The sequence below is a fragment of the Diplotaxodon limnothrissa genome, linkage group LG10 (genome assembly GCF_057381915.1).
Source record: "Diplotaxodon limnothrissa isolate DT_005_m linkage group LG10, D_limnothrissa_male_GT1.1, whole genome shotgun sequence".
NCBI classification, from domain to species: Eukaryota; Metazoa; Chordata; class Actinopteri; order Cichliformes; family Cichlidae; genus Diplotaxodon; species Diplotaxodon limnothrissa.
In genome coordinates, this window is record NC_140605.1 from 14,289,930 (window position 1) to 14,314,412 (window position 24,483).

Sequence of the window (24,483 nt, forward strand, 5' to 3'; positions counted from 1 at the left end):
CAAAGCTACATTAGTTTCTTACAGAGAAATGTAACAGTGATGTGTTACATTTCACTGTGTTACTGTATTACCACCAAAACTGTGGGGGAGTAAAGGTTAGACCAATTGTAATGCACAGCAAAGTTACTGAAAATCACTAAATGTGATGCTGGATGAGGCAACACAGCTCTAATGTTCAACATTTGGAAACAGTGTACAAACCCAAGACTTACTAAAAATGCTGGCCACACATATCGTTTTACCATATCATTTCAAGAGAAGTGATAAAAATGCGCGAATGGATAAGCGGCTTCGGTTGTAGCCTCCCTTCAATTCCTAAGGCTTTTATTTCGAAAGTCTTTACCGGGGATGTCGTTATTATCCTGCCTAATCTGACAGTAGCGAATACAGAGTGATATGGGCAACCTCAGACAGGTGGAGGAGACGTCCTTAAGCAGCTGAACCGCACCGTGGTTGGACTTGGGGACTGGGCTGGGCTGCGGGACGAGCGGCGGTGGACGCTGTGCACGCTCGGTGCGCGGATCCTCCTGCGGCTGCTGGATTCACAATATGATACCAAACCCAAAACATGCGTTGGCTTGGCTGATTCTCCCCATCCTGCGCCTCCTCACACATGCTGGACACTTAAACGTGAACGCGGGGAGGACGAGGGATAGTAGTTGCGATGGATAAATGAGGAATACGCATGGACATTATTTTTCCCCCTGAGAATAATTGTTTATAATAACCATCGCTCGCCTGTTTTGGCAATGGAGAACCAAGCAGCCGAACCGCAGAACTATGAAGATGTACAGAAAAGCGGGTATCTCCGCAAGCATAAATCAATGCACCGGCGATTTTTCGTGCTGAGGGCGGCCTCGGAGCATGGTCCCGCTCGACTTGAGTACTACGAGAACGAGAAGAAATTCCGCAGTAAATCACCTGTGCCCAAAAAAGTCCTGAACCTGGAGACTTGCTTCAACATAAACAAGCGGGCAGATTCCAAGAACAAGCACATGATAGTGCTTTATACCCGCAGCGAGAGCTTTGCCATCGCTGCAGACAGCGAGGAGGTCCAAAATGAGTGGTACCAAGCAATGCTGGACCTCCAGGGCAACTGTAAGATATGAAAAGTGTGATGTGATTTCTTCTGTCTGTTTCTGCATCAGGCCTATCCTGCCGTAGGCTATTTGTTCTCCATACACTATTTTGGCTCGGCCATCCGGGTGTCTCTCTGCATATCACCGGCTCGAATTATTTGAATATTTTCTTTGATTTTTTTTTTTTTTTTTTTAGGTTTGTAGGTTTTTGTGTTTTAATTGTACCCATATAGTATGAGCAATGCAGTTTGGAGGGTGATGTATTTTAACCAAGAGGCAGGTGGATCCTATTGAACGGGTTAGACCGACACGCTATGGGCGGCATGTGCTGTGTGTTTGTGCAGCACAATCTCAATAAGCAGTGCTTTAATACAGTCACAACCTGCGGATTATTATCCGTCAGCAAAAACATAATTTGATGCGTTAAACAGCATCCGCCTGTAAGAACACGAGATGATCGCTTCTTGTGACCAAAATGCAGTCCGTTTTCATACGACGGTGTGCTTCTGCATGGCGCAGTGGGCATATAGCAACCATCCAAGGGATGCATCATATAGTAGCAGCCTATCGCGGTGCACTCCGCTGGAGCCCGTGTTTTTGTTTTTCTGCACAGCTCCGACTGCTATTCGCCTAACCTACATTTGCGTTGCGCGGTGCTGCTGCTGGTAGGGAGGAGATGGCATCGTTAGTGCGCTCTGCGCTGGAAATTGTGTTTCTGTTGGTTATCCTCGTGTTTACGTTGTTATCCTTATGCCGGAGCTGAGCACCACCACCACCACCCACCCTGCCTGTTCTCCCTTTGCATTTCAGTTATTTGAGACTGATGGGCTTGCCCAGCTCTAATATGTGGTTGTGGAACCCTTAACAGACACACATTAGAGCACAGAAGACCCCCATTTTGTTCAGAGTATGGCTCAGGCACAGTCACAATAAAACAATGTCTGTTTATTTTAATTTTAATGTGCAGCTGATTGTAATTAGGCGAGAGTCTTGCAAAAAAAACAAACAAACAAAAAACAGAGAGAGATAGATTGAAGCACATTAATATATTATGTCTTATAATAATTTCTGTGGAGTTCATTGCTAATATTTTCTCTTTCTCTGGTGGATTGTAGCAAACCAGCAGACTGTTTGTTGTTTACTGAAAATAACACTGATTGTGAGAGGGGGGCTGGGGCGGGAGGGGGGATTCTGCAATTTGTTACTTGATTGGCACTGAGCAGAATTACAATGTCTTGTATCACAGTTGAGCATGATGCTTTTTAGTGGATGCTTTCTATAGCTTTTAAGGCTTAATTAATTATGAGCTGTAGCTTAAAAGTGATGGTGATGAATTGGCTGCAGCACAGCTGTTTGGCAGTATTCTTGCATATGGCAATTTACTTACGATAGAGTAACAAAGCATTACTTATTACTGTCATTTTGGCTTTCGTTAGTATTTCAGCAGGCTATGTTTGAATTAAACCCCTCTTTTTTTCTTGTATGTATGTGTGTAATCATTAAATCCCCTAATTGTTTTATTTATTCTTTACTATTTTTCTAGGTAAAACCCCTGAAGACTATGGAAGCAGTGGAGAGTGTAGCTCTCCATCTCCTGTTCCAACCTTCAAGGAAGTGTGGCAGGTCAAGGTTTGGCCTAAAGGTCTTGGACATGCCAGGAATTTAGTAGGCATCTACCGGCTGTGCCTAACTGACAAGACAGTCAACTTTGTCAAGCTCAACTCTGATGTGGCCTCTGTAGTGTTGCAGCTGATGAATGTCCGAAGATGTGGTCATTCAGAGAATTTTTTCTTCATTGAGGTGGGGCGCTCAGCTATTACTGGCCCCGGAGAGTTTTGGATGCAGGTGGATGACTCCGTGGTGGCTCAGAACATGCACGAGACCCTGCTGGAGGCCATGAAGGCCCTTAGTGAGGAGTTCCGTCAGCGCAGTAAATCTCAGTCTGTGGGAACATCATGTGGAGGTGGTACTGCTTCAAATCCCATCAGTGTCCCGAGCCGTCGTCATCACCCAAATCTGCCACCGAGCCAGGTGGGCTTCTCGAGACGGGCACGCACGGAGACCCCCGGAACAGGAGGCAGCAGCACGAGCACATCACCTACATCGCGCCACGGGTTTCCAAGGGCGCGAACAGCCAGCATCGGAGCCAGGTCGGAGGAGAGTGGAGCAAGTGCCAAAGGGACGTGGGCCAGCTCCAGCCCAAGTCTCAATGGATCCTGCTCAACTACCCCAACTCTGAGACCCAAGCCCACCCGGGCCCCAACCCCTGCTAAGATTACCCTCAGCCTTGCACGTTACACACCTAACCCTGCTCCTTCCCCTGCGCCGAGTCTGTCCTCCAGCTCTGGTCATGGCTCAGAGTGTGGACTAGTGGGGGCAGCGGTGGGAGGCATGACGATCTGCTCCTACCCTCGTGTATCACAAAGAGTTTCTGTTTCAGGTTCACCGAGCGACTATGGATCCTCAGATGAGTACGGCTCCAGTCCCGGCGAGCACTCTCTGCTCCTACCAAGCCTGTCAGGACATCACGTACATGGAGAAGGCTCCTCTAGCTATATCGTCATGGGACAGCGAGAGAGTCTGCTTGGTTCCCATCATCGCTCCAAAGGCAGACGGATACTGCGGCGTTCATCCAGTCGTGAATCAGAGGCAGAACGCAGACTGCTCAGTAAGAGGGCTTCCCTGCCTGTGGCGTCCCACGAGCGGCTGACTCCACATAGAAAAGATGAAGATGATGAGGACGACAAAGAATACGCCATCATGTCGCAGAGCGCTAACACACAGCGAGCTGATTTGCACCATGATTCAGGCAGCCTGAGAGTTGGGGGTGGGCAACTTGTAGGGGAGAATAGGAAGAGGTCTGACAAAAGCGGGGAAGAAGTGGACAGAGGCGCAGCTGTGGATAGTGGCTATATGTCAATGTTGCCTGGAGTGACATCTCCTCCTGTTTCACTTTCTCTCTCAATAGGTATTTCTGACTCCGGTACTAAACCCGGGGCAGATGACGAATACATGGCCATGACCCCCAACAACAGCGTGTCCCCCCCTCAGCATATCCGCCAGCCCAGTTCAGAGGGCTACATGGTCATGTCTCCCAATAGCAGCAGCTCCACAGACCTGCATGGACTAGGCATGTGGGATAGCAGGGGCAACATGGAGAGCCGGGCTGCCAGTGACTACATGAACATCTCACCTGTCAGCAGCCGCTCTGCTTGCAGCACACCGCCTTCCCATCCTGAACAGCACCAACTTCAACCAAAAATGTTCAACTCCTACTTCTCACTGCCACGAGCTTATCAACACACTCTCTATACTCGCTTTGAGGATGACTTGAACAAAGGAGAAGGAAAAAAAGATGGCAGTGGGCACGATAGTGCTGGACGGGGAGGAGGAGTTGGATATAGCAAGAGAAACAAAATTGCAATGGGCGCTGCTGGAAGCTGCCAACTTTCCATGTCTTCCTCTTCTTTCTCCTCTAGCTCTGCCAGTAGTGAAAGCCTCGAAGACAAGTCCATATCAGCGGGGAGAGGGTTAAGTTTATTAAGAACCGGAGCAGAATACAAGAGTGCAGGAACAAGCACGAAAGATGGGCGTCACCACCAAAAACGTGCATCGAGCAGTAAGAGTCCAAAGCAACAAAGGCGGGGTCGTCCCCTCAGCGTGTCTTCAGACATTACTAAAGCAAACACGCTGCCCAGGGTTAAAGAGAATCTACCGCCATCAGTGTCTCAGAATGTTGGTGAGTATGTCAGTATTGTCTTCAAGGAAGACAGTAAATATGGCGAAGGACGATGTGCAGGTTCCGAACGTCCTGTGATCCATGGAACGCTCCGACCCGTCAATCAACCGCTCCTCTGCCATGATAATCCTGCTAACCTTCCCCGCAGCTTCTCTGCACCATTGTCCACCTCTGCTGAGTACGTCAGCATGGATTTAGGGAAATCCTCAACACCAGTGACTCATGTTAGATCCACATTCAGCACCCAACAGGGCCCACCAGCTGTTTCCCCCAAGGCCCGACACGAGCACGGCACGTCCTCTCCTCTGGCCGCAGAGGGCAACGTGGGCTACAGAACAAAAATAAAGACAGCAGCAGCGCTGACAGAAGTCCCGCCTCCATTTACGGAGAGCAAAGCCTCAGATCCCAGCACTTCAGCACGACCTGCCATCCACTCTGGTCAACCCTTACCTGTGGAGCAGGAGACAGGTTTGGGCTTTTCCCCAGTCAAGTCCTTCCAGTCTCCGGAGCGGAGCAGCAGACTGGTCCGAGGTGACCAGCAGGGACGCCTAAGCCACTGCCCAGAGACATTTAATTCACCTCCCTCACTACCACGCCACGCATCCTCTTCTACCTCCCTCTTCCCAGAGGGCAGCCAGGCAGTGGGCCATCGGCATGGTTTGGACTGCTCACTGTGGGAGAGCGGGCAGGCTGCTAGTATGTCTGCCACACCTCCACCTCAAGCCTCCACCTCATCTGGAGAACAAGGCCTTAATTATATTGACCTTGACTTGGCCATTAAGGAGAGCCCTCAAGCTGGAGTGGAGCACACCGCTTCTGCCTACAACATGGGAGGAAGCGCTATGGGTAGCAGTGCTGGCTCCAGCCTCAACAGTTACGCAAGTATTGATTTCTATAAATCAGAAGAATTGAGAGCACACCAGAACAGTAGAAAAGATGGTCAAGGTAAGTACTACAAAGCCAGTTCATGTTGAATTATTTACTACTTGTAGAGTGATAAGTTATGATTAGATCTTTAGTGTTAAGAAAATTAAATATATATTCTGCAGATACATTTATAATTCTTTTTATATCATGGCTGGAGATTTCTGTTTTGTCAGTTTTGGCCTCAAGGCTAAACGACTACGTGTGTTTGACACTGCAGTTGTTTCCTTCAATTTAGAGAATAATTCAAATCTGGAAATGATTTTTGATGTGATTTCTGAAAATATCTACTTACTGTCAATCAAATAGTTAAAAACAATCCCGATCATTTAAGCAAAAAAGGCCAAAACTGTATCTCTATTAAGACAATAAATATCGTAACATCAGAATAATATAATCCATTTATGAAAAGATTAGATCAGCCCTAATCTTTGATGTTTAATGAGAGCAAGAAGAATATGTTATTGTTTTTAAATAGGCAAAAACACAAGTTAAAATATGATTCTTGATCATATTTGTCTAGCGAAAACTTTTTCATGTGAGTGCATAATCCACAGACAGAGCTCATGTCTGGGTCTTAGTCACTCTTTCTCCTTTCATCTTTTACTGATGTGTACCTTGGCTTCAAGCTGGTGGGCAGCGCCATATTTCCAGTCTGTGGGTTGTCTGTAGAGTCTCTTATTATCGCAAGTGGGTGTTCAGAGAGCAGAGCCAATTGATTTGTCTGCTGGTAATGAGCCATTTCACATAAATGGAGGTAGAGGGGACAGAATGCAAGCAAGGTGTTTATATTTATGTGTGGGTGTCCTGTTGGCTGTTGCATTTCACATGGCAGCTTCGAGGTTTCCCTCACATTGCTCAGATGACAGTTATTAAACGCTTAGTGACTGAATATGATTTTTGCATGCGCATGTCAAGAACTAAACCGTTAAAGACTGCATGTGAAAAATAAAAAATAAATAAAAAGGTTAATATTAATATTTGTGAGAGGAACAATCACATGCGCGCATTTTATTTATTCAGATAAAGAGCATTTATCCAATGCTATGAAAATGTCTGAACATGTAGCATGTGATCGTTATAAACTGGCAGCCAGTTTGGTTTTCCATTTAAAGGCATGTAAGGAAATTAAACCTCAATTAACCATCAGTTAAAACAATATTGAGTAATAATTAAAACACATGGGCTCTAATCCTAACTGTATGAAAGCTATAGTATGGCAAGCGCACACGGTCTATATAATACACTGTATTCACCTAAAGATTTTAAGAAATTAAGCAAAAGCTGGTCTTCATCAGCTGAATGGTGAAACAGAAATCTAGTGCACAAAGCTGCAAGCATACCTGGGTAGAGACGGCCAGAGTGTTGAGGCGGCAGACAGACATTTGACACTAATGATGCATGGGGCAAGTGGTTAGACTGACTCATAGCTTTTCAAACCGCACTTTCATTTATTTGCGCTCCTTTCCGAGCTTATCTTGATTAAGTATTTGCGGCTGCGCCGCGAGATTATTCTTTAATGAATTTATTTCACGGGATCCTTTTCTGTAGGTCACAAGCGATAAACCCAAGATGTTTGCTTGTCGGTGCCGCTGACTTCATTTTCCTGACAGGATCAGAGTCAGGGCAGTGACTTCTTGTTGCTCAGGTGGATCATAAAGGGAAGAAACATATGAAAATGCCTGGAGCTGATAAAGCTTGACACAGAGACACATAATATTGACATCTGCAACAGCGTGCATGAAACCAATCAGAAAATCCTTTTAGAAAGATATCTAGGGTCATGTGATATTTACCCAACCAGCCATCAGGAGCTCTAGATTAAACAAAAGCAATATGCTTTGGTGAATAGATCACCTAGCATGAGCTGCCTTTCTTTCTCTAACATTTTCTGTGTGGAGACTTAAATCTAATTTACTTTGATTATTCCGTAAATTGTGGTGAGTATATATACTTTAAAAATAAAGCACAATAAGGAGCAATAAAAAGAAAGCTGTGGTATACGATTGAAGCTCACGCCTATCTTTGATTCTTTCCTCCCAGACTGTTGATCTCCATCTTCGTCTTGGATCTCAGAGTGACAGTCCGTCAGGGGACGGGTGGCAGCCCGATCTGTTGCCACAACAGAACTGTACACTGGAGTCTGAACACTGAAACCCTGGAAAACTCATCCCCATCCCGTCTGCTGTTTTCTGTCAACCAAACGTGTGCCAAACACACCACACACACAGACACACACATACACACACACATATACACAACACACAGTCACAGGGTAAAGAAAAAGTTTCTTTTTTTTTTAACCTTGTTTTTAATAATAAAAAAACGAACATCTGATTATCATTTAACTTCATATAGATAAAGGATGACAGTTAGGTGTGTAATGGTGTGAGCTCACAGGTGGCCATTATGACATTCATGGACACCCTTTTCTTCTTTTTGCCTACTTGATCTATATTATCATGTTACTAACGCTCGTATTTCAAAAACACTTTCAGGGAATCTCAAAAAATGTCCTTATTTGCTTTTAATTGATGTTTGAGCCAGTCTATTGGAATCTTGTGTCTCAAGATTTCAAGTGGCAGCTGCTATAATGAAGCAATCTCAGCTGAGTTTTAATGAGTGTTAATTATTGGATCCTGTGGTTTTTGCCTTTGTATTACTATTTATGCTACACCATCCTTTGTCCATGTAAGTTAAAGGATCATCAAACTGAGAAGGAAAACGCAGTTTGGCAGAGGGCTCATACACGTACACACCCTGCCACTGTAAATGTATTTGATTTATCATACACAGTTGCAAAAAAAAAAGACTTTACACTTATTGATCGCTGGTTTTGTGCTACCGAAGGACTTCAAAATGTGCTTCTTTCTGGGGTGAAAGCTCCTCTGTGGTATTTTGGGATATTTAATGGATTTACTTATACACTATGTGGTGTTCAGGGTTTGATAGGAAACTCATGATCCCCTTCATCGTTATTCCCAAACCTAAGTGACAGTTTAATAACCTTCAGTAGCTGCAGCTGGCATAAGAAAAGTAATTTCACTAGACTCATATATGCTGTATTTGTTTTACAGCATAAATCCAGCAGAAGAAGTCACATGAAAGCCTTCGCTGTCATACAGGCATTTTATGAAAGTGATTGATGTCACAATTATACAGAAAAAAACTTACATAGATGCTCAAAAATCAATTCATTAACCATGAATGAGCGAAACACTTGATTAAAATGACCAGATTGACCTAATATTCTTGCTTGTCTGCTTTGGCATAGAAGAAAAAATGTCAGACTTAATTTAAAAACAACAGATATACCAAATTTTGTCCAAATTATGAATAGTCCATTCTAGCTCTTCTTTATGTTTGACTGAGAAGAATCGCTACGTAAGCAGTTATTACACATGAACTGAGCACACGCGACAGCTTTCTAATGAATCTGAGCGCTCAAGTTATCCCCCAATTCCACTTGATAACCGTACATTGGCTGAGACTGACACATGACTGTCAAATTACACGATTCCAATGCCACACAGCCAGTTGAAAATAGTAAGTTAAATCAAAATGTAAGCCATCTTTGTAATTAGTGTATAAAAGAAAACAAAATCAGTAAATATCTTAGGAAAAGAATCAATTTTGGAGTCCCTAACAGTCCCTTCATGTTTTTATGAGGACAGATCATACACAATATTACAAGGCTGTGTGAATAAAAAAACAAAGAATGCAATGATTTGCAATTCTCATAAACCCAAATTTTAACTCACATTAGAATATAGGAAAACAAATATCAAGTGTTCAAATGGAGAAAAGGTACAATTTTAATTAAAATAGCAGCTCATTTCCAAATGAGCTAATGTTTTTCATGAAATAGTAAAAAATCTGATATATTTTCTAAGCCTTACTGTGAATAAAATTTGGGTTTATGAGCTTTACAATTTGTTGAATCCTATTTTTATTTACATTATGCATTTTGAACAATTGTGTAGCACAAAATCATTGGAAACATCAAAGTGTAAACACTTTTTGCAACTGAGCTGTTATAACTGTATATTATACTATAGTGTATACTATAGTATAGAATAACAGAAACTATAGTACGTGCTGTACTTTTTCTCATTTGCATAACAGTTAACACAATTCTTATATAAAGTAACACATTACAATGGTATACAAAATATACAGTATACATATATTGATTAATACTATTTAGCCTAGATATATATATATGTATATATATATATATATATATACATATATATATATATGTATATATATATTGCCTGGTGCCTGGTGTGATAGACCCCAGCCTCTATGGATCTTGTGCTCAGAGCTTGTTCTTGTGCTGCCATGATTAGTGCCTCTGTGCTGTCTTTCAGTCCAGCTTTGTCCAGCCACTGGTAGGATTTCTGGATATCAGCCACCTCCTCTATCTGCCGGTGGTACATACCGTGCAGGGGCCTGTCCTTCCATGATGGTTCCTCGTCTCCCTCCTCTTTCTTGGGTTTCTGCTGCCTGAGGTATTCACTGAGCACTCGGTCAGTTGGGGCCATCTTCCCAATGTATTCTTGGATGTTCCTTGTCTCATCCTGGACTGTGGTGCTGACACTCACCAGTCCCCGGCCCCCTTCCTTCCGCTTAGCGTACAGCCTCAGGGTGCTGGACTTGGGGTGAAACCCTCCATGCATGGTAAGGAGCTTTCTTGTCTTTATGTCAGTGGCTTCTATCTCCTCCTTTGGCCAGCCTATTACCCCAGCAGGGTACCTGATCACGGGCAGGGCGTAGGTGTTGATGGCCCGGATCTTGTTCTTACCATTCAGCTGACTCCTCAGGACTTGCCTGACCCTCTGCAGGTACTTGGTGGTTGCAGCCTTTCTAGCGGCCTCTTCATGGTTCCCATTTGCCTGCGGGATCCCCAAGTACTTGTAACTGTCCTCTATGTCTGCAATGTTGCCTTCTGGTAGTTCAGTCCCCTCAGTTCTGACTACCTTCCCTCTCTTTGTTACCATCCGACTACACTTCTCCAGTCCGAACGACATTCCAATGTCATTGCTGTATAGCCTGGTAGTGTGGATCAGTGAATCGATGTCTCGTTCACTCTTGGCATACAGCTTGATGTCATCCATGTACAGGAGGTGGCTGACAACTGCTCCGTTCCGTAGTCGGTATCCGTAGCCAGTCTTGTTAATGATCTCACTGAGGGGGTTCAGGCCTATGCAGAACAGCAGTGGGGACAGAGCATCTCCTTGGTAGATCCCGCACTTGATGGTGACTTGTGCTATGGGCTTGGAGTTGGCCTCTAGTGTTGTACGCCACATCCCCATTGAGTTCCTGATGAAGGCTCTTAGGGTCCCATTGATCTTGTACAATTCTAGGCATTCCAGTATCCAGCTGTGGGGCATTGAGTCATAGGCCTTCTTGTAATCAATCCAGGCAGTGCACAGGTTGGTCAGTCTGGTCTTGCAGTCTCGGCTGATTGTTCTGTCTACCAGTAGCTGGTGTTTTGCGCCTCTGGTATTCTTGCCAATTCCTTTCTGTGTCCCGCTCATGTATTGACCCATGTGCCTGTTCATCTTAGCCGATATGATGCCTGACAGGAGCTTCCATGTAGTACTGAGGCAGGTTATTGGTCGGTAGTTGGAGGGGACCGGTCCCTTCTTGGGGTCCTTGGGGATCAGGACCGTCCGGCCTTCAGTTAGCCATTCCGGGTGTCTCTCGTTAACTAGCAGCTGGTTCATTTGTGCTGCCAGACGCTCGTGGAGTGCAGTCAGCTTCTTCAGCCAGTAGGCGTGAACCATGTCGGGCCCTGGTGCTGTCCAACTCTTCATACTGGAGACCCTTTCTTGGATATCTGCCACTGTGATGGTTACTGGACCCTGTTCAGGGAGGTCGCTGTGGTCTGCCCTCAGATCCTCTAGCCACTGAGCATTGCCATTATGGGTTGCGTCCTTCTCCCATATGCTCTTCCAGTATTGCTCCGTCTCCAGCCTTGGTGGTGCTGTTCTCTTATTGTTCCCTTGCCACTGAGAGTACACCTTTGCTGGTTCTGTGGAGAACAGCTGGTTTATTCTCTCTTGTGTACCTCCTCAAGCAGCTGGCCAAGGCTGTGAGTCTTTGCTTGGCAGTTTCCAAGGCCTCAGATATGGACAGCTTGCTGTATTTCTTAGGCACCTTATTTGTCGCACCTTTCTGCAACTCCGTTAGTTGGCTAACCTCCCTCCGTGCTACTTTGATCTTGCCCTCTAGCCTCCTTCTCCATGGAGGGTACTGCCCCTTGTCGCTGTTCAACTTGTAGCCAAGCATCTCACTGATCACTGCTGCCGTATTGTAGATCAGCTTGTTAGTGTCGGTAATCGTGGTTGTAGGTATTGCCCGTAGTGCTGCATTAACATCATCTAGCAGACCTTCTGAGGGTACTTCACGTAATCTTGGTAACCGGCTACGGGGGATCCAGGTTTCAAGCTTGGCCATGATCCTATTTTTCAGGTCAGTTCCTCTCGCACTCAACGATCCTTCTCCTATCGCACTTGGGGCTATGTACCCAATCTGACCTGGCGTCCTGACTCCTCCTTGCCGTAGCATTTGTGTTGTACCTCGTCAATCTCTAGCTGTGAGAGCAGTCCCTTCTTTCGAATGTTGGAACACTGAGCTACTAGTTGTTTCGCCGTCATTGTGGATGTTGGGTATCGAAGAATCCATAGGTCCCTCATCCTATTCATGTAGCCCCTTCCGCCGGGGTTACTTGCATTGTTGGAATGCTGAAAACAGGGCATTCCAACAACGCCCTGTTTTCGTCTCTTGCCCACTGATGCCTTCTTGTTCCAGTAGCCCACTTTTCGTCAGGGTGCCCTGGTTCCTCAACACCTGACGCGGACCTTGTTGATCCGGGCGACGTCCGAGCCGGCATGCCTTCATATTTATCTGTCTCGCTCATGTCTGCGGTAGGCTTGCTTAGCATAGGGGGTCTAGCCTTAGGACCCTTACTGGATTACAGACGCCCCAGGCAGGAATCGAACTTGCGATCCTCTGTTCCAAAGGCATGTAGTCTAACCACTACGCTATCCAGCTGCTTATATATATATATATATATATATAGTATTTTATAAAGTGCCTCATTTTTGATTGTAGCTGTTTTTACACAGGTAATCTTATGAAGGGTTGTGAAAATGGGGAAAAAACAACAAGAACAACAAAAAAACCCAAGTGTTATTTCTTGCCTGAGTCTAAATTGAGCATTTGTTGATCATGAGAGAAAAGGCTGGGAACTTACATTGCTGTCATTCAACCATAATCAAATTGCCTTACTGTGTTTAGAATCAGAAACATGTAAAACAATCTCATGCTCTTTTTTGCAGTGCCTAACACTTCAGCCACAATGTAAGCACACACCCTCGCTCGTGTGTTTGGCTTTATCAAGCTGTGGTTTGGCCAAAAAAGAAAAAAGAAAAGAAAGAAAAGAAAAACCAAAAAGTTTAAAAAAAAATGAAAGGAAAAGCCCACTTTTTCATCTTAGCATATTCACACATTGGGATGTGTCCACTTGTGCCCCAACTCTCCTTTTCTTTTTACCCTTGCCCTCCACCAACCAGCCACTTATTCATGCTGGAGACTTTAATGTAAACTCATACTTAATCTCTTTTATAATTTAACTTCCCCTGTCTCTACACTGGGAAGAAATTAATGCAGCTGCTTGGTTTGAACCCCCCCCCCAAAAAAAGAAAAAAGAAATCACGAGATAAAACAGTATTAACACACGTGTGTATTGTTCAGATATTTTTTGGGGATGTGGATTCAGATCCCAGAAGGTGTGAATAGTACTACTTCTCTGTCACGCTTTATTTTCTCTCTCAAACTTGAGATCTAAACTATGAAACAGTGCCATTCCTGCTCCTACACATGACTTTCTCATTTATTCCATTTGTAATCTGCTGCTGTCAGAGCAATTGCCAAAAAGGTCTTAAAAAAAACTCATAGATGTGACTTAAGATAAATCGCTTTTCTTCATCAGCCATTGGGCGAAAAAAAGAAGAAGAAAAAAACCCGAAAATAGTTGTTAAAATTCAGTCAAAGTTTGTGATAAGCAAGTTTTTTCTGAAGGTTGTGTGATTTATAGTTAATGACTGCTTGCATACTGTATCCAGTACCATACTGGCAAGTAGAGCCTTTGTGGTGATACTGAATATTGAATAAGGATGTGTTGTTAGCGGATATAAAAAGAAAGGGTCAACTCTATGTTGTGTTGCAATGCCGCCCGCCCGCAGTAACTACACTCTCCGGGGCTCTGGCTTGCGTTTACAGGGTACAAACAAAGATGGCTTTCTTGATGTAGTATTTTTGACACTGGTAGATTTTCCCACATTTAGAAACTTTGATTTGTCACTAAGCGTATAATTGTGACACTGCTACGTGCGCGCTGTTAGACGCGAAGACAAATGCGTGTGTTTTAATCCTGTAGGTAAAAACTTCCACATAGTTTACCGCCCTCCCTCCAGATGTTCCTCACCGACTGACCCAGCCCTCGACTCACATCTGAAAGGACACAAGTGCCTGGCTGTGAATACTCGTGTTTGGCCGTTAATCAGTTGTCATTGTCAGTGCGTAGAAAAAACAATTAAAGTCTTCCTCACATTTTTTTCATATTTAGTTCGAGGTGTGCGACCTTTTTTTTTTTGTAACAGACTTGTCTGTGGTGCCAAAGTTTTATGTGTGAATGGTGAGCTTCACCCGCACGGTTAAGGACCTCTGTCACCAAGGTAACACAAAGGTTGAATCAGTTTTTTTTTTTACAAATCAGTCTGTTTTTAATCCTGAGTGGTAAAAATATTTATATATCGATTCAGCACTGCCCACTACTTCTAGTGTTTTTGGCCAATACCGAGAACTTTAACAAATCCATACAAATACTTTTGACTTGTTCCACTTTTATAACTTGTGTTACTCTTTTGGTTGTGGTGATCTTTTATAATCTCTTTGTTATTCCTTCACCACAGCTCATCTAATTAGGGATTACCGAGATTCTCTGACTGTACCTCATAATCTCATGTCCGAGCAGACGCAACAGTTGGTGGCAAAGCCCCTCGGAGAGTCTGAGAATGGTTCCTGAGGAACACGTAAATAAAAGCTGTAGATTGCGGTAAATATTTGTGTATTCAAAACTACGTCAGCAGCAGTCAGCGGTAACTGTTCCTCTCTCATGACACACAGCGGTAGTTACGAAATGTTTCTCATCTGCCAATCATCTAAAATCTGCCAAGTATTCTGTTTTGGTGAATTACGGAGACTCGTGTTGTGTCTTCTGGATATTTTATAAGAACATGCTGATGAAAAGGAGGCACAGAAATTGCTCAACAGAACTCTAAGTGTGGGAAATGATGCTGTATGTACAATCAGGATAGCGATTATAATTACAATGGAAAAGTATTGTATGTATTTTAAATCTATTGATACTACTTTGATAATGATGTAAAATGTACAAAGGCTGAACAGGAACTATAGGTATGTAAAGTATACTGTGTATAGAGGAGTTTGCTCCAGGGGTGGGATGGGCATGGGGTTCATTCTGTTCATGGCGAAATTGTTTAAAACAGAATATTGATGATTCTTGTCTGTGATGTAGACAACGTCAATGTTTTTTGTTTTTTTGATAAAAAAACAAAGATATATGGGAAAAAAAATCTGAAAAATGTGTCTTTTATTGACTGTGTGTCTGAAGTTAAATATCAAAATCTGACGGGCTGTTGTGGTCAACTGAGTCTAGACTGAGTTTTAAAGGATAAGACAGTGGACAGAGGGTGTGTGTATTTAATCCTGGGTGACTCAGTTTAAACAGATGGCATTTTGGCACCAAATAAGTTCATATAGGTAAATAACGAAACTGCAGTGCTTTCTGTTATTTTACTTCTCTAAGAAGAAGAAGAGGGGGAAATGACTGATGGAACTGCTAATGCACATTAACAGCTAAATATCTCAAAAATCTTAAATATCAGTTCAAAGTTCCTCCATGGAGCCTTTGCCTTTATGAAAAAATACAACAGAGATAAAGAAAATGTTGATTTCATATTTTTAATTTATACAGGAAATCACACTTAAAGCAAATAATCGTTTGTTGCAGTTTCTGTCAGAGCTCCACAGGTTGTTAATGTTTGATGTAGAAGCATGAAACAGCCAGTAGAGGGCGCATGATGATAAGAACTTGAATTGGCCTGCTGTTTTTTTTACCCAACAGCCGTAAAAGGCAGATGGGGTATTGTCGTCACGCAGCGTGGACACCTAAGTTTGTGAAAGCTATGTGATACCAAGGGTACATCTTCTAACAATCTAGGATGAGTTTGAATCTCAGTGACCTCAACCTCAAGGTCAAAGGTCAAGTTCTCTGAAAATCTTTGAACACATAACTCAAAAAGGAAGTCACACAGGATTTCCTAAATCTTGTGCAATAACTGCAATAACTTCAGAACAAGGCAAAGCAGGATTTTGAAACTGATGCTATAGCTGTGTATGCTGGTAGGCTGAGGGATAGCACTGACGGTTGCCAGTATTTTTGTGCTGTTTTGTGGTCAACATAGTGCTGCCACCTTACAGCTTACAGGCCTTCTGTGTGGAGTTTGCATGTTCTCCTTGTACATGTGTGGACTTCTTTTTACAGCCCCAAAACATACATGTTAGGCTAATTTGTGAATTGAAAATGGCCATGGATGTGAGGTTAATAGCATCAAGTGCTGTGTGAGAATGTATGGTTAAAATGTGTGACTTATAGTTTAAAATGCTTTGAGTGGTCAGTAAGACTAGGAAAACACATTACATTATATAATTATATACATAGGAACCTTTAAATAGCCAAAAATGTAATTCAGCATCATCATGTACAAATCAAATGTGGGATTTAAAAAGTTTCCAGTTTATCAAATTGCACTTACTGAGCAGTTCTTAGCTTTGAAAATAATCTCTCATCTTCCTCTCCTGTGCTCTTTCTTAGATCATCCTCCATCTCTCAGTGTCGTACATCAACGTTTCCTTTTCTCTCCCTGGCAAATACACCTGCAGACATTTAGCTAGCAGACGCATTTTATCACAAATGTTTGTCACAAAGTGTTGCTGAGAGCTAAATATACATATTAGTCCATACTCGTCCTGTTTGTCCAGCTGTTTGAAAAAAAAGAAAGAAAACAACGCCATGCATACGACAAATGAGCTAATTCGTTAGTAATACTTCATCAGCATTAATCTGCTTATCAGACTTCAATGCTCATCAATTGAAGGTGTGCCGGCCCACTTCAACCCCTGAGCTATAGATGAGGTTTAAACAATACAATTCATTGCAAGCTTGTGTTTAATGGAGACTTTGTAATGTTATGCTTGGGGAAGGGATGGGACTCCTCTAATGATACAACAGGCATAAGGCAATTATAGAGTTAAGAGCCCAGATCTGCGAGAGCAGCTGTGATTGAGAACACAGTGTTCTGAGACATTCTTTGTTCTGATTTTCTGTACGATTCTTTTGTAGCCAAAAGTGTTTTTCTCTGCTAGATGGTTTTCTGAATCTCTAACATGGTGTGGGAGATTTATTTCTCACTTGCAAAACAAAAGTGTACAGTGACTTCTAGTTGGAGTTTGGAAGGCTGAGTAACAAGCAAAAGTGCAAAAGTTAGCCTATTCATCGTGAAATAAAACAAATTCTCTCTTCTGGTTGTTACTTTGATACACAGCTATCTTGGGTTATGTAACTTCATTTAAAGGATGCTGTGACCATTTGGGATCTGGTGTGCACAGTGAGAGGAGGTAACTTACCTACTTCATCTGCATGCTTGTTACTCATAGGCTGTTAAAGCCAGTGTTAAAGTAAATGATATCTTGTCTGAGGACTTTGTATTAACTCGATTTCAAGATCTGACTGCCAGTGGCTAAGGAAGGACACAAGGCTGCAAATGTGTTGTTTGATGAGAATGGAAAAACCACCACTTGTAGCAGAGTCCATGGAATAATAATCAGTCGTGCTGATTTTAAAGATTTTTTTCCCCACAAATATAAAATTCTGTGTATAAAAGTACACCATTCATTTCTTTATATTTTGCTAGGAAAATGGGGCAGCGTTACAATAGGTACAATAGTTACCAGCGACTTATTGACACATTGAAACACGTGGAAATGCAGTATGAGAGTTTGCACAATTCTATCAAGCTTGCAAGTCAATATTTGGTATGGCTGACTGACCGATAGTGACTGATTTTGTGTTATTGTATTTTTCTATCCAGGTATACTTTTCCTTCATTGGCATTGTGTTTGGAGTCATTATTAAGCTGGAGAATCAAGCTGTTGCCGGTGAGACATTTCCCAGATGGTAGTACTGTTGTACTCCTCTCATGACCTCCTTCATATTGAAATTTTAATTAATCACTCCATTGGACATGTTGTCACAGATTTTCAGTCTATCTATCTATCTATCTATCTATCTATCTATCTATCTATCTATCTATCTATCTATCTATCTATCTATCTATAAAATGCACACAACTTGAATGAAAGGAGAACAAATGATAAGTTTCAATGACAGTCTGCAAGTACCTAAAGAAACAAATTAAAATCAGTTCTTTCCTAAGTTGGCTGTTACACAACACTGGTTTATCCCTTATTGCTTTTGCTTGCTTGAAAACAAAACTTTGACAGACCTTGAGAAAGCCTGGTGAAGTGTTGCTCAAGAACCATTCCAAAAATACAAGAAACTCTGGCTCACTGGAAGAAAAATACGGAGAAATGATGGATGTTTTAATATTTTCGTATACAAAAATAATAATACAAAAATGATTTCATCATATACAGAAATAAAACCAAAAAACTATTTCTTTAATACTCAGCAACTCGATGGGGTGTTTAAGTTTATTTTGAAAAACACGAAAGCATGTGAACCGGAAGCTTTACCGGTTCTTCTTGTGCCATGCGGCTCCGTGTCAAAGATCCCGAGAAAACTAAGAGGACCACTAAGTGTCGCTGACGGCTTCTGCATCTTGACATCTATTTAACATTTACGACTATATAATAACCATGTAAATCTACAATGTAATTTTAAAAAAAGTCCAATTACATTACAGCATTTGCAAATTCTGCTTAGTAAGACTGCTAATTTTCTGAGCAGAGTCGTTGGGTGACGGCAAGTTTCGTCCCTGGAATTTAGAGCAGAGAGGGCGCTCTCAACTTTTCATTTTCTCCTCCAATGACGCAACCTCTGTACTCTCCTCATCACCTCCCAGGATCGTTGATGGGCAATGCATTGATCATAGTGCAGACAGTGAGGACAGGCGCTGCAAATGAGATAGCAATAAGATCAACGTTGAACGGCGGCCTGTTGGAGTAAATTAGCATGATGTTAGCTTTGGTTAGCAGCTCCCTGAATTAGCGTATGTCTGACACATAGACTCCCAAGTTAACCTCTCATACAAAGTTTACCTCGAAGCTCTCCAGTAATGTTTGTATTCTGAAATTACCGTATTCCGTCTATCTGTTCAGCTCTCAGAGTGAACCCACGCTGTAAGAACATCAAAGCAGTAAGTTTCTTTTGATAATTTCAGCGTGTTGGATTTTATTGATGTTAACAACCTAAGTTATCTCTCATACCTGTTGGACTTTTGGCTCTACCCGTGGCATACAGCATACATGTGTCATTTTGTTTTAAAGAAGCGGGGAAAACAGATGTTTAATTTATGCCACAAAAATAACATTTACCAGCCTCTGCTGGTGACGTGTGAGCTGAGAAAGGCCAATGACAGTAACGTTGGAGCCATGTTTCATCAGCTGGGGAAGGGTCACCACCGTGTCCTTACAAGTGGGAATAGTTTAGTAGCAGAGAGGGCAGCTGTGAACCACCCATTTAGTTATAAATGCGCTCTGAGGTTTTAGATTGGCACGCATCAAGACCACACAAGGCTTAAAAGACAGGACTGAACTTGCTTTTGGTAAACCGCAGGTAAAGTCTGCTTTTCCTCTCCACAGGATCCACTTTTTTGCGCTTTTCTTAATTCAAACGTAATGGTTTTGTTGAACAAGCACACAACTCAAATGCACAAGGGATGGCAGTGCTGTAAGAGAGCTGCAACCCAAGCAGGACACTTTTGGTGCCAGTGAACCGTGGCAAACCAACCAAGCTAATCTAACCTTGACTTTTCTGGTCATTGATTCTAGTGGTCAACAATTTCCTTCGTGGATAATACTTCTAGTCATCAAATTATAGAAGGAAATTAAATAAAGTTAGTAGGACAAGGTTGAAATGATTTGGATGTGTTCCAAGGACATGCCAGCTGAAGGATGTTGAATATAGAGTAACCAAGCGGGAAGGAAAGAAGACCTTAGAGGAAACTCGTGGACGTAGTGAAGGAGGGATAAAGTACATGCACACAGCGTGGAGAAGAAGATCATTTGGAATTTAGAAAAGGAATGCCTATGTAGCACTGAAGTTTACAGTTGTGCAATTATGGGCTTTATTTTACTGCTTGATATCGTCTAACAGTCTACAGACAAACTGAATATTTCTTTCACTTTGCATTGTTTTATGTCCCAGGTGTAGATAAAACTTTCAGATGTAAGTTTTATTTTACACCCCAAAGTGCAAAATCGGATCATGTGTGCCCTATTTTTAACATGCAAGCTCATAGAAAGATCTACCAGCGTCTTCACATTTTATTTATTTTCACATTTTGAGCAGTTCTGGTTGAAATTGCAACTAATTTAGTGTAGTAGTAATGAACCCAGCTGCTCTTTCTCTCTGGGGGATCTAATCCACACATAATTACAGTGTGAGGGGAACAATGAACAATGAACTGATTATATTTTTTACTAAAACACACCATTTATAGGTTTCTGTTTTTTCCCAGGTAGCTGAGAGGAGGGGAGACCTTTTCTGAACTACCATGGCTCCACATCCAGTAGTCCAGGCCATCATTGATCTCTCTGCAGGAGCCACAGGTAAATGCAGTAGCCTGTCACTTAAAACTCTTTCTACAGTAGCCAACATAAACATGTGCACATGCACTCTTTAATGTCTATGAAGTAATCCTGTTGCTTTTTAGTGCTGACAAAACCTCACCACCTATGTCAGACTGAAGGATGTTTTGATGACTCCTATGTTTTTCTGGCTCATTTGTTTCAGTGTTTCTGTTTCTCGCCCGAGCCCGCTATGATACTAATCTCTTCACGGCACATATTGGTTGGCTTTTGTGAAAAGTTTGCCTTTCCTGTAGCAACTCTCTGTATGTGCCGGTTCACATCTGTTATTTACTGTTTTTGTACTTTCGTCCTCCCCAGGGGGAGCTGCGTGCGTCTTCAGCGGGCAGCCTCTAGACACAGTAAAGGTCAAAATGCAGACCTTTCCTAAGCTGTACCGCGGTTTCATCCACTGCTTCATGTCTACTTACAAACAAGTGGGCCTGCGTGGGCTCTACCAGGGCACTAGTCCGGCGCTGATGGCCAATATCGCTGAGAACGCTGTGCTCTTCATGAGTTACGGCTTCTGTCAGCAGGTCATCCGCTTCACAGCCGGCCTGCACAGCAAGGCTGTGCTGAGGTAGCTGTTCTTTATGTTAGCACAAAGCCTGCCCTGGGTTTGTGTGTGTCTGATCTCTAACCGCCTGCTGGTCTTTCTGTCTTTGTTAGTGACGTGCAGAAAGCCTGTGCTGGCTCAGTAGCGTCCATCTTCTCATCGCTAGTGCTCTGCCCCACTGAGCTTGTCAAGTGCCGACTACAAGCCATGCATGAAATGGCATCATCAGGCAAGATTGCCAGTAGCCAGAAGTAAGTAAATAGCCTAACAGTAGGGCGGGTGTTTCTCAAGCGCAGTTTGTTAATGAGCAGTTGTTTTTAAATATTCATCTACTAAAACGCTATTTTAGTGTCTCGTGTACTGAGCAACCGTTCCCTCTGCTCTGTCTGAAGCACTGTGTGGTCGGTGGTGAGATTCATCATAAGGAATGAGGGACCACTGGGCTTCTTCCAGGGTCTGACCACCACTATAGCCAGAGAGGTCCCCGGTTACTTCTGCTTCTTCGGTGCCTACGAACTCTGCCGCACAACTTTTGCAGACTACATGAAATGTGGCAAGGATGACATAGGTACTGCTGTAAATGTTTCCCTATGTTATTAAAAGGTGTTCTGGTCAAATGTGGATGTTAAATAAAGTGAAAAAAGAGTAGACACAAATGATATACTTTATTAACTTACATATGTTATTAAATGTTACTTCTTATAATATAATGTGCTTATATTTGACTTGTGAAGTGAAGAAAATTTTAATACAGTCCACATCTGTGAACGGGATTTCTGCCTATGTCACCTTCGATATATTGACGGAAGTGATGAAGCTAACTACTACCCTACTTTCAATGTCATCAAACTACAAATATGTCTCTGTTAGGATATTTCTGTCAGTACATTTCCATTAGTACACCATGTAAACTGCATACTTGCTTGGTGCATGCATGTTAAAGGTGTTGCAAGTCAAACAGAGTAGGCTGCATGCATTTGACTGTGGCTGCTGGAATAACCTTTTCTTCTTCAGCTTTCTATTGTACATTTGCTGGCATGCTTGGAAAAACGGTCCTGTTACATGACTCGGTTTCGATTGCTTCACATTTGAATCTGTAATATTTTCATATACAGAGGAGTTAATGGTTGACTTAATGACTGCAACCTACCTAGGTCATGTGGCGGTATATTAAGCCCAAATCATCACCCCTCCTCCACCGTGCTTGACAGTTGTTATGACGTTGGTCGACTTTGGTCTCCTCAGGTTATTGGTCCAGACGTAGTTCATTCAGATGCATTTTTGATAACCTATGATCTTTTTAGATTGAGCACGTTTTCTCCTGGCAGCCCTTCAAAGCAAGCATTCTGTTTTTTTTATTGTACTGTCAGGAACTTTAATATTTAACATGCTGTGTATTTTGGAGGTGTGGCTCCCATTGTGTTCAGCGGCGGTTTTGGAGGGGCGTGTCTGTGGTTGGTGGTCTACCCTATGGATTGCGTCAAATCTCGTATTCAAGTCATGTCTATGACGGGAAAACAGGCGGGCTTTTTCAAGACCTTCATGACCATCACTCGCACTGAAGGTAAGCACATGAAGGGTTTTATAGTATTTTCCATAACATGTTTAGAAAAGCAGTCTTGGTGTAAAAGACTAAAGCTTTCAGCAGTTTCAGTTTTCACACTGTAAGCTCAGCTGTTTCTTGTGTTTAGGTGTGAGGGCGCTCTACTCTGGTCTTACCCCCACCATGATCCGCACCTTCCCTGCTAATGGAGCTCTGTTTCTGGGTTACGAGGCCAGCCGGAAGCTCATGATGAGGCAGTTTGACAGCTAAAACGGTCCACATCCTTAACACAAATGAAGAAACGGCGAAATATTATAGCCATATGACCTTATACATGGGCTCTGAAAACTGCCACACTCCATCTCCTGTGAGACTGAAGCAACTCGCTTTTGACGCAGCGTTTGCATCACAGTATTACTCTGGTTCTTACATAGAAGAATTTTTAGTTTTTTAATGCTTCGGCCACTTTGTTAGGTACACCTGTTCTGCTGCTCATTAACCAGCCAATCGGATGATCTGATGTCGTCGTGTTGGCGTTGTTCCCAGATCATCATGAAAATGTTGTTCCAGGTTCAACATTGCAAGTGACCAATCACATTGTTGTGACGTTATTGTTTTGCGCGCCAAGCCATTTGTGCATTCATGAAATTCCAATGTTGCAAGGACTATCAGTTCTGCTTACCGTTTATTAAAGGGTCAGGGTCAGGGTCCGTTGATCGGAGGACAGAGGCGGTTTCTCGCAGTTTAAGTAGTTTTTTGTTTTACGGCGTTTTTTTTTTCCCGAAGTCGCAAAAGTCACAGCTGTCACAACATTCTGATTGGTCACTTGCAATGTTGATCCTGGAACAACATTTAGTACGATGATCTGGGAACAACACAAACACGACGATATCAGATCGTGCCCAGCGAATCACATTCATTGTTCAAACTGCGCATCAGAAGACGCATGATTTTGGTAAGTGTGAACACGGTGGGGTTGTTGGAGTATTTCAGAAACTGCTGGTCTGCTGGGATTTTACTAGCAGGAACTAGCAAGGTGTACCTAATAAAATGTCTAAGTATAGCACAGTATTGAGCAAACAACCTCTTTACAAGGAACTGCCAGTTTTCTCTTCCGTTTATTATTTTACCTCTACCTCAACAAGGTCATCGTCACATGTAACGATTCTTTCACATGGGATCGGTTACCCAGTTAAACAGGAGAGTTGTTGTGAAAGCCCCCTGTGGTCATACAAGCAACGCTCGGGGCTCTTATCCACTCCACATGCACTACTTGAAGGCACAAATACATTCCTGTCTCTTCAAGTTGTGCAGAGACATGAATAAACAGCTCCTTTAGGTTTTGAGTTTATATTTAGGGCAAAACTTAATATGACTGTGTTAAAGATAGTAAAGTGGCATATGCCATTTCATTAAATTTTATTAACTATTTTTAAATTTTATTAACTCATTATAGAATCATCGGCATCTATGTGGACACCTTAATTTGGGATCTCACCTGGGTTTGTCTGTATGGGTTGTTCTGCTCATAAATTCTGCTGCTTTCAAAAGGAACATCGATATGTTTTAAATCATAGGCTGATTTTTCTTTGTCATGGTTGCCATACCGTACTCCACTCCGTGCTGTGATTCTTCAGTATGTTGAGAACCAGCATTAATCTTTTTTTCCTTGTGTAAC

The 24,483-nt window shown here is 42.7% G+C and overlaps 2 protein-coding genes across 2 annotated transcripts; both read left to right on the forward strand.

Moving 5' to 3' along the window:
- The first annotated feature begins 749 nt into the window (after positions 1-749).
- Positions 750-14,839, forward strand: LOC146624037 (insulin receptor substrate 1-B). The gene is made up of 3 exons (XM_085364875.1): positions 750-1,098; positions 2,623-5,763; positions 14,727-14,839. Exons 1-3 carry the CDS (start codon positions 750-752, stop codon positions 14,837-14,839), a joined length of 3,603 nt encoding a protein of 1,200 aa, XP_085221001.1.
- Positions 14,840-19,214: 4,375 nt separating this feature from the next.
- On the forward strand, positions 19,215-23,098 carry slc25a15b (solute carrier family 25 member 15b). The gene is made up of 7 exons (XM_085363627.1): positions 19,215-19,274; positions 20,598-20,688; positions 21,028-21,286; positions 21,376-21,513; positions 21,655-21,830; positions 22,668-22,826; positions 22,954-23,098. Exons 2-7 carry the CDS (start codon positions 20,634-20,636, stop codon positions 23,073-23,075), a joined length of 909 nt encoding a protein of 302 aa, XP_085219753.1. The 5' UTR covers positions 19,215-19,274; positions 20,598-20,633; the 3' UTR covers positions 23,076-23,098.
- The last annotated feature ends 1,385 nt before the right edge of the window (positions 23,099-24,483 follow it).

Excerpts from the sequence above, each read along its gene's own strand:
- LOC146624037 (XM_085364875.1), top strand. The coding sequence starts at position 750 with ATGGAGAACCAAGCAGCCGAACCGCAGAACTATGAAGATGTACAGAAA. Across the intron at positions 1,099-2,622 it reads GCTGGACCTCCAGGGCAACT|GTAAAACCCCTGAAGACTAT; the intron begins GTAAGATATGAA and ends CTATTTTTCTAG. Across the intron at positions 5,764-14,726 it reads CAGTAGAAAAGATGGTCAAG|CTCATCTAATTAGGGATTAC; the intron begins GTAAGTACTACA and ends CCTTCACCACAG.
- slc25a15b (XM_085363627.1), top strand. The coding sequence starts at position 20,634 with ATGGCTCCACATCCAGTAGTCCAGGCCATCATTGATCTCTCTGCAGGA. Across the intron at positions 21,287-21,375 it reads CACAGCAAGGCTGTGCTGAG|TGACGTGCAGAAAGCCTGTG; the intron begins GTAGCTGTTCTT and ends TGTCTTTGTTAG. Across the intron at positions 21,514-21,654 it reads AAGATTGCCAGTAGCCAGAA|CACTGTGTGGTCGGTGGTGA; the intron begins GTAAGTAAATAG and ends CTCTGTCTGAAG.